We start from the raw sequence: 14,649 nt of genomic DNA, 5'->3' as shown, positions 1-14,649 counted from the left end.
GTACACCTTTGCTTTCAGCAGGCACTAAAGAAACTTGCTGGCAAATGCATCTATGTATATATTCACCCTCTATCTATATAGTCTTTCCTATATTCTTTTGTGTAGCAGAGACCAGGTAAGATCTTTCAGATCCTTGCAAAATGCTTTTCCTTATTGCTTGGGACAGGTTGAGTTAACTCTGCTTTTGGGGGGGGGGGAAGGAAAGAAGGTAAAGGCTTTTTTTTTTTCTTAAAAAAGGGTCCTGGTTGCAAACACTCCTCTAGCAAGAGGAACTCACACTTTGTCTGTTGTGACTCCCCCTCATCCAGGATGGGTATGCCCTGCTGAGCAGAGGTGGCATGAGCTCCTGCTGCACCCCTGTGTGCAAGGGAGGTTTCTGACATGGTAAATTAATGGCTAATACCAGATTTCATTTTATTTTTTAAAAGTTATTTGGAAATTTCATTTTAACACATACAAGTGCTTTGTTATTTTGTTCCCTGCTCACCCAGCAAGGGATGCAGGAAAAAGTGGGCAGTGTGTGGTAGATCCAGGAGCATCTTCACATGGAAGATTTCTCTTTTCAGAGGAAGGCAGGCATTTTAACAGGAAAATGATGGTGCCAATACATTTTCCCTTGCAGCCCAGCCAGTCCTCTCCCAGATCTGAGACCTGCCAATCACTTCCTGCAGATCCAGGGGATTTGCAGGCGACTGCTGCTGTGCAGTGCCCTTCCTTCATCTCATCATCACTCCATGGATACATGGCAGCAACATGGATGAGGGCTTTGGATCAGGGCTGATGACTTCCAGGGAAAGACCTTCTCTTTGCAAGGAAAGAGATGGGATTTAGTCACAGGAGACTTGCAAAGTCAATGCCGTGGTTGCCCTGCCTGAGCTTGCATGCCAGCCCTGCTCACAGGCATTTCTCTGTCGTGCAAACGCGGCCAGGAGAGGCTGCGCTTCACCCAGGAGTGCTATTGCTGACCACTCTTGCTCCTGCTTTTATCTGCAGCCGTGGATATCTGCTGGCTGCAGAAGGACGTGGGGACCTGCAGGGACTTTGTGCTGATGTGGTACCACGACCCCAACACCAGGAGCTGCGCCCGGTTCTGGTACGGCGGCTGCGGCGGCAATGAGAACAGATTTCACACGCAGAAAGAATGTGAAAATTTTTGCATCTCTGGTAAGAAGGGGTCAGCCAAATCCCTGGCATTCTCAGTCCCTTGCATGGCTGTTGTGGGGTTGTTTGCGATGCCGGACTCCTCAGCAAGCCCTGGCAATTAACTCAATTACCTTCCCCCAGTGTCCTGCATGGAATAACCTTATTTATTTCCTCTTTCTCCATCAAACCCCTTTCAGGGAACATCAACTCTGGTGTGATGACGACGATAAAAACATAGAGCCCAGGGCTGGCCAACACATACCTCTGAGACAGCCAGGAGCATCACCATTGCCACCTTGCCCCTATAGAAGCTAAGGGTATAGACGACCTTGCACTGTAATATTTCATGCTTTTAACTTCCAAGCAAACCCTGAAGGAAGGGGTTTGCTGCATGACCTATCAATATGGTGCTAAACTGTTTGTGGACTGAGTGCTACACATGCCAGGGTTATATTGTATAGCTTCAAAATTGCCAAATATTTACCTAATTGTAGACTTATTGTCTCTCAACGTGTCTCTAAATTACCCTTTTTATCCTGATTTCGGCAGTTTGCCTGTCTAAGGCACCATAAAAATGAGTAAAAAAAAAAAAGAATCATAATAATTTCACTGCAACTTGCTACCTGCTTGCTTTGAACCTTCTCATAACTGAGTGTACCTTTACAGGAGAAGCCTTTGTGTAAGAGAGTGGCTGATTCAGATAAACAAGTGGTTCCATTTTCACTCTTCTTCTTTTATTGTTTTTCTCCTTTTGCTGGATTAGATCTCAAACTAGATCTCTTGTATACATTTGTTACACATGTGGCCAACCGAACTAGCAAGGAAAAGGAAGCAAAGTTTCCGAATGCAAATGCACTGCTGGGACCAAGGCCTCAGTTAACAAATTTTTAAATTGTGGTGTAGGATGCCTCTGGCATTCTTCTGATGTTGTATGTTTTATAAAATACGAAGCAAAGCAATCTGGGGAGGGGGGAGCGGTGGGTGGGAGAGGGATTTTATTTTTATTGTGAATTCTGTGTCAGGAAGTCTATACAAAGAACTTTTAAATAAAGTCTAATGGAGGTTTTGAGAAACTCATGGGTTTGTCTTTGTTAAAGCCACAGTGGGTATCAGTGGAGTGGTTTTCCAGGGTTTGGAAAGCAGTTATTTGCTGGGAAATCCCCCTGTCCCTTAAAGGCAAGATGGATGTGGTATGGATATTCAGGGGAGCATCACTGAGATGCTGCTGGTAACCTGGAGTTTTCCAGCTTGGAAAAAGGTGGAAACTGAGATGCCTTGGTTGTGAAATCTCCATCCGGGAAGAATTTAAACTCAGCTGGACATGGCATGGAGCAACTTGACCTCAGCTGGCTTTCAGCAGGGTGTTGGACTTGGATGTCCCTTCAACCTCTGTGACTCAATGACCCCATAAGTATTTTCATCTGTCTCCTTTGCTGTCCACAGCCATGATTTTGACCTTTGGCTATTCCTGTCCTTATCTGAGTTCAGCCAAGGAAGCCAAAATTCACAGAAACAATGCACATTTCCCTGCCTCTCCAAAAATCCCCCCTGAAAAACCTGAAGCAGATGAACGTGACCACCCCAGGTCACGGGGCAGCTCTGGGCTCTGGGGCTGATGTTCCTCAATTTCCCCGAGCCCCCACTGTGGTCTGCAGGTGGGGGTGGATAACATTTCCCATTTCCTGCTGGAGGTGCAGGGAAGGAAGAAGTGAGCCTTGCAGGCACATGCCATGGAGAGGACAACTGAACACCAAAAGCAGGGCAGGCCCAAGGGAGAGGGCATTGACTTCTGGAGAACTGGGTTGTATTGATTAAATTTTGGGAAGCAGACCCAGGGCTCCTTACAATTTAGGGCTTATCCAGTGTTTTCCTCCATGGGTCAGGGTGGTACTGTCACAAGGAGAAGGCAACTTGATGCTCTCCTGCTCCACATTTTGAGGTGATACTTTCTGAAGCACTTTGGGTGGGTCTCCAAGGACCACGACAAGAGACATTCCACGTGTGTTGTATACGATGCCTTTGGAAGCACCTCCCCAACAGGATGATTTGCCCTCCATAGCACCATTTAAAAGACTGAATTTAGCTGGTCCAATGCCTCAGGCTCCTTGTTCAATGCTGCACACGATCAACAGGATTCCGAGAGCCTCACCTGGACTTGTCCAGCTGAGTGGGGCTGCAGGTCCCTATGGATCTGCAATCCAACAGGTGGGGCAAGAAGAGCTCGCGGGGCTGCTCTGGGCTTTGTTCCCGTGGGGCTATACAGCTTTAGGCACCCCATTCTTGGCATGCAGAGCAGCCCAGATCCCAAAACCTCCCGTCAGTACTAAGCCACTTGAGTGGGGATAGGGCACAGCAGGACAACGCTCGGCTGGGGATGAGCCGAGCCATGGCAGCGGCACTTGGGAAACTGCACTGTTTATTTGGCACCCTGTCCGAGCATATCACAAGGGCTTCCTTAAAATAGAGGGGAATGGGTGAATGTTATTTATTTATTCTTGTAACCGGGTCTTGCAGCGGCTGCTCCCGGCTGCGGTTGCTCCCGAGGACACCGCGGTCCGCCCTGCCCCTCACCGTGAACGGAGCCGTGCCCCAAACCCCCTTTTCTGCTCTCACGGGGGATAAAAGCTGCACTGAGGTTAAAGTGATCCTTCCCTTCGTCCTCCCACTCCTCTGTAGCACGGGAGAGGTTTCCCAGTGCCTGTGCCGCCTCCGTTTCCCGGGAAAGCTGCTTTCAATGAACCGTGCAGACCTCCGGGATGCGAAGGCGCAGCCTGGGCTTTCACAACTTGCCGGGCGGGGGAAGGAGAAGGAGGCTTGGGAAGGGGGCCCCTCATTCCCTCCCATGCCTGGGGCGTTGCATCGCCTCTCCCGAGCCTTTTAAGGAAGCACGTTACGCCCCGGGCCCCCGGCCAGCGGCCACGAGGGGCTACACATGGAAGTCATCTGCAGCTGGGAGCGCATCTGCCAGCGTGGCTGCGGGACCAGACCGGGAGTAAAAATAGCTCAGCGCGTTCTGCTCCCGGCTGCTCATGGGGAGCCCCGAGATCCACGCCCTGCTGCTTTTGGGGTGGCCTTAGAATCCCCGCTAAGCGGGATCTCTTATGGAGGCATCCTGTCTAAACTTCCTCCATCAAAAGTGGCGTTGCTTCACCCCTGCCCAGGGATGGGACAGCAAAGACACAAAAGTCAGACTCCAGCCTCGAATTTCCCTGCGAGCTGAGGGCAGGTTGAGGAATAAAAGAGCTTCTCTGGAGTTGCTTTAAATCCCTGGAGTTTTACAGGAACGGGTCAGGGAAACCTTCGCAAGGCTGATGGAGGTTGAGTTGACCCTGACTTGGAGACCTGCATAAAGTCCAAGTGAGCCTTGAATTTAATGCTTTGTCTTCAAATCTGTGTTAATTCTGTCCCAGTCATAGAATCATAAAATGGCCTGGGTTGGAAGGAACCTTTAAAATTAACTCGTTCCACCCCCTTCCACCAGCCCAGGTTGCTCCAAGCCCCATCCAACCTGGCCTTGGACACTTCCAGAGATGGAGCAGCCACAGCTTCTCTGGGCAACCTGTACCAGGGCCTCCCCACCCTCACAGGGAAGGATTTTTTCCTAATACCCAATCTAAACCTACTCTCTGTCAGTTTGAAGCCATTACCCCATGTCCTGTCCATTCATGGTCTTGTAAATAGTCTCCCTCCATCTTTTTTGTGGGGTCCCTTCAGGTAGGGAGGGGTGAATTACAATCAGCAAAGCCAGCAGCCCTTCTTTTACTAGTGACCCTCGTCATGGAGTATTTCACAGTAAGGTTGCCCAGAAGAAGCCACAAAATCCTACATCCCCTCCTGCATCCACACCTCCTCCCTAGAGGGAGTTAAACATTGAAAGCAGACCCTTAAATTTAAGACATCATCACCATTTAATGCTTGGTTTGGTGCCCTTAATGCTGTAGCTTTGCATTTAATCCTGGCCTTCTTGAGACACCTTTGCAAGGAGAGGCAAAGTGGCTTTGACACATTTTATTAGCCAGTATTAAATTTATTACATCAGTAAAGGAAGCCAGTCTAACAGTCCACAGATGTACACATGTACCTGCCTATCCTGTATCCTTCCAGTTAAAGAGGGTTTTCCAGCAATACCCTACATGGCAAGTGTTGACATTGCAAGGTCAAGAGTTGAAGGAAAAGGATGTCTTCCACGCTGGGTGTTCCTGGAAATTAGGACTGTATCCAAGTGCTTCAGCATAGATGCAGATAAACTTTAAGCAGTTGAGCCTGGAGAAAAGGATCTTCACATAACTGGGGCAGAAATATGGGCATTTTCTTGGCCAGGAGTCTTCTGTGTGGCCACCACCCTATCCTTGGCCCTTCCTTCTGCTTGTGAAATGGAAGTGCTACATCTCCCAACCCTAAAATCATTAAACTTCTGAGTAACAATAAGGTGGGAGAAAGGGATTTGAAAGATCCTAGATTTTCTAGGTGCTCCTTTGCTTTTTGATTGTGTTTTATAGCCTCATAAGCTCTTCAGGGCAGAGTGGTTTCCCCCTGGGAGCAGCATCTGGCTGCACGAGCAAGCACCATGCCTGCCATCTGAGCCGACCCCAGCCCAGTATCCTGGGTGGCTTTAAATCCTGGGATCATTTTAAATCCATGATAATTTCTCAGCCCTTGCCCAGCAGCTGTGGATCACTCACAAAATGGCAAGAGGGAGCTTGCTGGAAGCACAGCCTTCCCAAAAGCAAAGCCCGTGGCTAAATCGGACGTGGCGGGACAAACAGCCGCGGGAATGGCTGGGACTGTGCTCCAGCTGTGGGATGATTTATGGGACGGCAGGAGCGCAGCTCTTCCTCGGCTGAACGGGGCAGATCCGAACCAGATGTCTAACCTTTATCTCGACTGCTGAGGAGACGGAGGAGCAGACAGGGGAGAGAGAAAGACGTTGGAGTTTCCATTAGCTGCCGCTCCGCTGCCTTCCAAAGCCAGCTCAGAAAGAAAAATGAACACCAGGAGCCAGGAAACTTTGCTTTGGTGAACTATATGTTTTGTTTCGCCCTCCGCTGCTATAGCAACCGCGCTGAAATAAAAGTGCGGCCGGCTGCGGTGACCTCATCCTATTGCTCCACCAAAATCGGGTATTGTAAAGGTATAACCTGGGCAGAGGATTGAGGACGTGCCTGCCGCTGTGCTCTCCAGGACAGTGGGGCTGGAAAGGGCAGGAATAGGGGGAACGAGGGCAAAAGGTTGAGGATTTTTCCCGCCTAGAGAGCAAGAGACATGGGGGGAGATGTGGGAGAGTGGTGGGTGCTGCCTTGTGCTCCCAGGGAAGGGGCAGCTTTTGGCCATGGGGGATGAAAAGCTTTTGGGAAGGCTCTGTTGAGGGGGGAGGTGGGACAAAATGGGGAGTACTGCGTCCAGCTCTGGGGTCCCCCAGCACAGGAAGGACATGGACCTGTTGGAGCGAGCCCAGAAGAGGCCACAGAGATGATCAGAGGGATGAAGCACCTCTGCTGTGAGGAAAGGCCAAGAGAATTGGGATTGTTCAGCCTGGAAAAGAGAAGGCTCCAGGGTGACCTAACTGCAGCCTTCCAGTACCTGAAGGGAGCTTGCAAGAAAGGTGGAGAGGGCATGGAATGACAGGACAAGGGGGAATGGCTTCAAACTGCCAGAGGGCAGGGTTAGATGAGATATTAGGAAGAAATCCTTCCCTGGGAGGGTGGGGAGGCCCTGGCACAGGTTGCCCAGAGAAGCTGGGGCTGCTCCATCTCTGGAAGTGTCCAAGGCCAGGTTGGATGGGGCTTGGAGCAACCTGGGCTGGTGGAAGGTGTCCCTGCCCATGGCAGGGAACGGGACTGGATGAGCTTTGAGTCCCTTCCAACCCAAACCTAGGGATTCTCTGATTTCCAAACTCCTAGCTCCGTGCCTCACAGCCAAGGAAATACCCTAGGAATAACATCCAGCTCTCACTCATTGAAAATTAGCTTCCAAACATGGGATGAAAGCACACCAGTGTGCTGCTGGGGATCCCCTCTGAGATGGGAGTGTCTCAATTTTAGGATATCCCAGTGAGCAAAGGCCAAATAAGCCATTGTTCTTGAAAAAAGGTAGAAATTATTTTAAAGTCTGTGAATTTATTTATATATATAATATTTAAAGCTTATAAATAGGTTCTGCAAGATGGTGAGCATGGCCAATGAACTGAAGAGGAACTGAAGGCCTGGAAAAAAAGGTTGCTAGGGACAAAATCAGTAGTTTGTTATTTCTAAAATACCCCTCTAGCTTTCCAGCAGTGATTAATTCGGCAGATGGGGAGGTTGCGTTGGAGGTTAATGAAAAAAATGAGCATTGCATTAGACTGACTGGAATATTGCAGAGGGCATGACACAGCCTTTGGAAACAACTGGAGCACTGTGGCCACTCTTCTATGGCGTTTGGATTTCAGGCTCCCCTGCTGCTTCCCTGCTCCAGCCCTTAGGAGATCCTTATATTTACTGATGGCAAAGCTCGGATGACAACGTTCCCACTGACTGTCTAGCAGCTAAAAGTTTAAGTGCCATTTGGAAAGGAAAGTTAAATGCTCTCACTCACTGTTCACACATTTTTTCCCAGAAATCTGGCAATTTTTGGGGCAGGAATGATTTTCTAAGGGAAAAAAAAAAAAAGATAATCAATGGTCTAAAAGGGAAGTTTTGCAGCAGGAGGATTAGTTACAACGAACCTGACCTTTCCCATCAAAACCCACAGCTCCACAGATCTCATGGCATTGCATTTTGCCCCAGTTCATTTTTTTTTAAGGCTGCTAGAAGTGAGAAATGATTTTGGAAAAGCCAGAATCCTGCCCTGGGTGCTGTGCATGGCTCACTGGGTGAAACTCCAGCTCCCAGACTCCCAGCACTTGGAGTTACACAGGGGTGGTTTTTGGATAAACTGACTGACAGTTTGACACACAGCAAAAAGTTGCCAGATCCCAAAGCCTTTTCCAAAATAATTATTCAAAACCCCCACTTGCATTGTACTCCTTCTTTTTCTCTGTGCTTTCTCATCCTTCCTCCCTTTTCCTTGTGGTGCAAACCACGGGCAAAGGCACCACAGCTCTGCATCGTCCTCTGTGCCCCCCTAGCAATAGATGTAGGTGGTCCTGGGCTGGCAGAAGCATTATATTTAATGCTATTTCTCCCTCAGGATGGATTATTTAATGCTATTTCTCCCTCAGGATGGATCATTTAATGCTATTTCTCCCCCAGGATGGAGAAAGGCAGAGGGGCACCTCCAGAGCAGCCTGGAAGCTGCACCTCTTCTTCCTACCTTAAAAGCCTGTAGGTTGTAGGTGTCAATCCAGGAATAAGGCAGCAGGTTGGCCAATGAGACACCTAAAAATGCAAATATTACCCTGAAAAACCACAGTGGCCAAACCCACGAGGTCTCTGAGGACAGTCACAGCTTCTCACACAGGTATAACACAGCTTAGGGACCTCTGAACTCATGGCAGCTGCCATGAGTGACATTAGGTGACATTTTCAGATTGCCTGTAATTTTGGGAAACATGTGCTAATTGTCCTAGCAAGCAGAATTAGAATTATCTTCCCAAGAAAGGCTTTTTCTTGAAGTCAGCTGACTCAGAGCATCCTGCCAACGCAGCCCAAAGGGCCCCTTTATGCCCACTTCCCAGCAGGACAGGGTGGATCAGTTGGGTTTAACTCCTAAATGCAAAAGCCTTGTCAAGTGCTAGAAAAATATCTGCAGTTTGGAAGAGCTTAACAAGCTCTGAAGTACTTGGGATTAAAGCCAGCTTCATCCTGGAAGTGGGAGAGGAGCAAAGAAGGCAGGTGTCAATGCCTGAGAAGGGCACAGGTCCTCAGGGATGGGGTTAATCCCAGATTAAACACCGTGATGAGAAGACTGAGGAAAGACCTCATAAGAGGCTAAAACTTCCTCAGGAGGGGAAGTGAAGGGGCAGGCCCTAATCTCTGCTCTCTCTGAGCAGGAATCGGACCTGAGGGAATGGCTGGAGCTGTATCAGGAAAGGTTTAGGTTGGATCTCAGGGAAAGGTTCTTCCCCCAGTGGGTGGTGGGGCACTGAACAGGCTCCCCAGGGTTTGGTCATGGCCCCAAGGCTGCCAGAGCTCCAGGAGGGTTTGGACAATGCACTTGGGAACAGGGTGGGATTGTTGGGGTGTCCTGGGCAGGGCCAGGAGCTGGACTGGATAGTCCTTTTGGGTCCCTTCCAGCTCAGGTGATTCTAATTTTTAGTGGTTTTTTTCCCCAATCTGAACAAAGTCATATCTGCCCTATTTTCCTGCCCCAGCTGCCTTGGGAAGGGATGTAGGCATACAGAAAAGGATGGTTACTCTTCCCACCTAGGGCTTGCATCACCTCACAGCTTCAGAAACCATCAGCCATCACCTGCATATCTGCTTTTAACAACCCAGGTCTTTTTTCACTTTTCCACAGCTTTTTTAATCCCTCGTCCATTTGGCCCCCCTCTATTCAAAGCCCCCACTTTTGAGACCCCAGTTCTGCCACAGACATATGAGCCATTGCTGGACAGAGAAGACTGAAAACAGTACCTCGTTTCCACCCCTCCTCTTCTGCCACTGCAACAGGCAGAGCAGCTGGAATGCTGCATCCTTTTTCTAGTTTTTTGGGGGGAGAATAAAAAGGCATTTTTGTTTGCAGTCTGGAACCAAACTCATTGCAAAAGAGCAGCTGTACTCTGGTCAGCCCCGTGCATCGTCCCTGCAGCTGTGTTCCACCGCAGGGACATCTGATGCTGGTGGTCACGTAAAGATGGGCAGGAGAACATCCCCCTCACAAACTTCCTTTGGCAACCTGTGCCCGGGAGTGCTAAGCTCTGCTCTTTTCCAAGGGGACTTGAGGATTTCCCAAAGCAGTGCTGTGCTGATCCCTGGATGCCCACGTTCCCGGCTCCCCTCCTTGCAGCGCGGGCTCAAAACTTTTTCCCAGATGGGTTTCCCTATGTGGGGGCAACTCATCCTGAATCACAGAATCTCAGATGGGTTTGGGGTGGAAGGGACCTTAAAGATCATCTCATTCCAACCCTCCTGCCAGAGGGTTTTCCTTTGCTACACGCTCCACAACTGTGCATCCTGCTGAATTCCTCCAGGCCTGCGAGAGGCTGCATGTGATGAGTTTCCCAGCCTCAGCAGCAGCATGGGAGGAGTTGCAGTTCCCAGGCACTGCCAAAATCCACTATCTCCCCATGAGTTTTCATCTCACCTTTGCTCCCTTGGCATTTTCAGCGGGCAGGGAGAGGTCCAAGCCCTGTTTGTCAGCCCCCAACCTGCCGGAGGCACAAAGGAGCTGCAGGAACTTGGCACAGCAGTGAATGCTTGAGCCTTCCCTCAGTTCTGGGATACCAGGGGGGGAACAACCCTTTGGCAGGTACAGAGTAGAGAGGACTAGTAGCAAGGATTTATTTCTGCAGAAGATGCATCTCCTAAATGACCGCCTCCTCCTCCCCAGCCCCAGCTCCCTACACGTCTGTCTGCACCAGAAATCTCAGGAATTTCCACAGCACTGCTCTCAGGAAATCTCTGCATTTCTCACAGACATGCCTATGAAGGGACACCGATTGCACAAGATGGTCCCAGCACGGGGGAAGTGAGAGTTCAGAAAAAAAAAAAAGAGACAAAAATCGCAAGCAACAATTGCTCTTGGAAAAAGCAGTCAGAAGTTTGAAGCGTATCCAGACCACTGCTCTGGAAATCAAGTTGAAAAATCTTGTGACATCAGGCTCTCTTAGGGGGTCGCTGCTATTTCCCAGCTGTAAAACCCTGGGAATGTTGCTAGCAGCACATGGTGGATTTAGAAGAGCTAGAAAGACAATGCTGCAGTGGCCAAGCAGCATCTTATAGAACCATTAAGGTTGGAAAAAGTCATTATGACTGGAAAACACCTCCAAGATCCTTAAGTCCAACCCGACTGATCCCCCATCTTGTCAATTAGACCAGAGTCCAGTCGTTCCTTGAACACCTCCAGGGATGGGGACTCCAGCATGGGCAGCCCCTTCCAATGCCTGACTATCCTTTCAGCAAAGAAATTCTCCCTAATATCCAGCCTGACCCTGCCCTGGCACAGCTTGAGGCCGTTTGCTCTTGTCCTGTCCCTTGTCCCCAGCAAGCAGAGCCCAACTCCTCCGGCTCTCCCCTCCTGTCAGGGAGTTCAGTGGTCATTGACCACATTGTGGCACCTCTGGCAGCTCAGTTTTGGAAAGCACGAGACACAAATAACTCTCTATAGGTAGCAAATCTCCATGGGTTTGTTCTGAAGGTCCAGCTGCATCCCAGTTTCACCCACCTCTGGCCTCAGAGAGCCTCAGTGGGAACTTTTGCTGTGAGACAAAATTGGCACCTCTGGACACCTGATTTCAGGCCAGGCACCTTGAAGGAGATAAATATTTGCATTTTTGAAACGAGCACACACTTATTCCAAGAAGTGTCACTGGAAGTTTATGGATATATTAGCAAGTCACATGTAGATGGATAGAGATGGTTATCCCAAAGAAGGTAGCACAATCCTGAATTGGTCAGTGATTGTATCCCCTAGGAATAAGACCCAACTGCCCTATTTTGGAGGTTGGAAATGAAAAAAAAAAAGAAAAAAAGGAAATTTAACAATAAAATATATAAGAGGAGTTTGTCCTGCTTGCTGAGCAGTGGGAGATGATGGATACTCCACGGACATGGAGCAGCAAGAGAGGCACTGGGCTGAGCTCTGTGGTTGAGCATCATCTCCCTGCCTCCCACACAGATCCGGGACCCAGCCATGAGCTGCGTGAGCTCATCACTGGGGGGGTGCCAGCCTGACCCAGGAGGGAAGGGAAGGAGAGGAAAGGCAGCACGAGGAAAAGGAGGATCAAAAAGAAAAAAGGAAGGAGGGGGTTGGGGTAAGAGAAAAGAAAAATGGAAAATATATGTGTATTTAAAAAACTAAACCAAAGGAAAGAGGAAAAAAGAAAGAGGGAAGATAAAAAAGAAAAATGGGAAGTATATGTATATGGAAAAGGAAAAAGGGGAAAAGATAAAGGAAAAAGGGAAAGGAGAAAAGGCAAAAGAAAAAATAAAGAAAAAAGGAAACAGACAAAGGAAAAAGGAGAAAGATGAAAGAAAAAAGGAAATAGGAAAAAATAAAAGAAAAAAAAAAAGAAAGAGAAGGAAAAAGAAAAAAAGGAAAGAGAAAGAAAAAGAAAGAAAAAGAAAAAAAAAAGAAAGAAAAAGCTTGAGGCTGAGTCCACATGGACCTACAGCAACTCACGGAAGGAACAAGGAGTGGGATGGGGACGAGGGCAGGGCCAAGGGAGTTTTTTCCTGCTGAAAAGAGTCTCCCTGCCAAACCCAGAAACGGAGGGGAAAAGTCTTCTTAACTTCAATGCCTTTTGAGCCCATATGAAATGGAGCTTTGAGCCCTGTGTGTACAAGCAGGGAACTCTCCTGGCCCAAGGGGCTGAAAAGGGGCTGGCTTTGGGATTTCACAGACCTCTTTGCTCTCCATGAGACTGGCAGGGGGCAACAGCCACAGCACACACTCAGACAAGGAGGGGTAAAAGTAAATAACCCTCTCTGTGGAGAACCAAGTGTATTTTTGAAGACCCTGCTTGGCTGGTCTCCCCTCTGAGCTGGTTGAGACAAGGGGATGATTTGTGGCCACAAATCCCTGCGTGAGATTTGGAAGAGGTCCCTTGCTGACATTACAGCTGCTGTCTCCTGCTTTAAAGGGCAGGCTGGGGGAAAAAAAGGAGAACTTACTTCATCAACAGCCACAGCAACTTTAACAGTCATGCAGTTGCCATTGTCTGCTATGGTTCCTGCATGACTGGGATTGCACCATGGAGCAGGATCCCATGGGAAAGCCTGTGGGGCAACTCACCCCCTGCCTCTCCAACAATACAATTGCATTTTGCCGGGAAGGTTCTACAAATTCTGCAGAAGTGTGCTTCAGCCACAGAGGAGCTCAGTTACAAAACCCCCATGTACTCACAGAATCACAGACTGGTTTGAGGTGGAAGGGACCTTCAAGATCATCTACTTCCAACCTCTGCCTTGGGTACTCAAGCTGTCCTCATCTCATCTCACCTCACAATAAGCCACCGATAAAGCCTCTTAACTATGCTCTGGGAATCGTAAAAGCACCTTCAAGGCAGCATTTTATCTGTACTGTCCCTATGGGAACCAGGTTGGAGCACACCCACAGGCTGGCTTGGGCAGAGCCTGGCGATGGAGGGGGGTTTGTACACCCAGAGTCAGCAAACTCTGCCAACAAAATTGATGATGCCATCACTGGGGGACTGAGAAGAACCCAGCCCTCGGGTAACTACAACCCATCTGCACTGTGACTTTTCTGGAATTATTTTGTTAGCAAGGCCAAGTGGATAAGGAGACTTTCCTCCCAGTGGCAAATCCAGCCCTGCTGATGGCCTGAAGGATGTGAGAAGTGAGTGGGGTTCAAGCATGTTTTAAGCTGTTTCCCTTTAGGGTGGGAATCAGAGATGTGCTGTGGGGAGCTCGGGGTGGAGCAGGGGGCTGCTTCTCCATACAATCCCCCTGGGAATGCAATCCTACCCTAAAGTGGGAGATTGGCACCGAGATGGGGCCTTTCCATCCTTCTGCAGTAATGACCCTTCTCATTGCAGCCTTTCCCCACATTTTTTTAACCCCCATGTTCTCACACCATCCCAGTCCTTAACCACTAAATAAGCCTTTATACTGGGTGTCCCTTGCAACCTTACCAACATGGCTAATTCCTCAGGACACAGCAAAAACAAGTCAATAACTCATCCAGCTCTCCAAGCCCTTGGCTTTGCCATTTTTCAGAAACTCAGGGGTGGATACTGGCTGATCCAAGGCAGAAATTCTAGTAATTTCCTCCAATTAGTATCTTTTTCCTTTACTTCACTGATGCAATTTTCTGCAGAGAGCTTTACTGCATCATGAGGTGTCTCATGTTTTACAGGGACGGCCAAACACCTCCTTGAAACAGCAACTGACTGCCCAAGCTGGGCTCAAAGAAACTCAGTGCTTTCTAGTAATACTTTAATCTAATAATACCTTAATCTGGGAAAACTTCAAGCTTTGATTTAACTTGGCACCCTCTCATTTCCTGGGGAGTTTACTGTATGAGAAGACAAAACCACTCCTCCGTCCCCCAGTGGCACAGGCTTGGTTGAAAACGTGTCCCCAAAAGCTTTGCTATTTAGCTGCTTTCTCCATAATTTTTTTGGATGAAACAATATTTCTCAGAGAATAAAAGCCAGATGTGAGAGCCCGACATTCCTGGCAGCCACTCAGGGTGGGAAGCTGGCAGGTGCCAAATGCACAGGGAGATATGGACTTACTCAGTCTCACCCCTGATTTCTTATCATCCCACTTTCCCACACATCCAGCTCCTTCACTTCCATTATCATCCAACAGCATCAAGGATAAAAATACATTTATTTCCATGATTTTCCTGATGTTATTCTGGCAATCAGTAGGATAAAGATGAGAGACTCCAAGGGGGTGATGT

The 14,649-nt window shown here is 48.7% G+C and overlaps 1 protein-coding gene across 8 annotated transcripts in view; it reads left to right on the top strand.

The window, feature by feature from the left end:
• Positions 1 to 1,735, top strand: part of COL6A3 (collagen type VI alpha 3 chain) — a 52,353-nt gene extending 50,618 nt beyond the window's left edge. For all 8 annotated transcript variants that reach the window (XM_017835648.1, XM_017835649.1, XM_017835647.1 and 5 more), the window contains 2 exons: positions 994 to 1,164; positions 1,341 to 1,735. In XM_017835648.1, coding sequence (XP_017691137.1) covers positions 994 to 1,164; positions 1,341 to 1,381 — 212 coding nt within the window. In that variant the 3' untranslated portion in view covers positions 1,382 to 1,735. The remainder of the gene's footprint in view (positions 1 to 993; positions 1,165 to 1,340) is intronic.
• Positions 1,736 to 14,649: the final 12,914 nt, after the last annotated feature.

Source organism: Lepidothrix coronata, unplaced genomic scaffold, assembly GCF_001604755.1.
Source record: "Lepidothrix coronata isolate B3197 unplaced genomic scaffold, Lepidothrix_coronata-1.0 Scaffold261, whole genome shotgun sequence".
Classification (NCBI taxonomy): Eukaryota; Metazoa; Chordata; class Aves; order Passeriformes; family Pipridae; genus Lepidothrix; species Lepidothrix coronata.
Note: the sequence above shows the minus strand (reverse complement) of the source record. Positions and strands in the feature narration are given on the sequence as shown.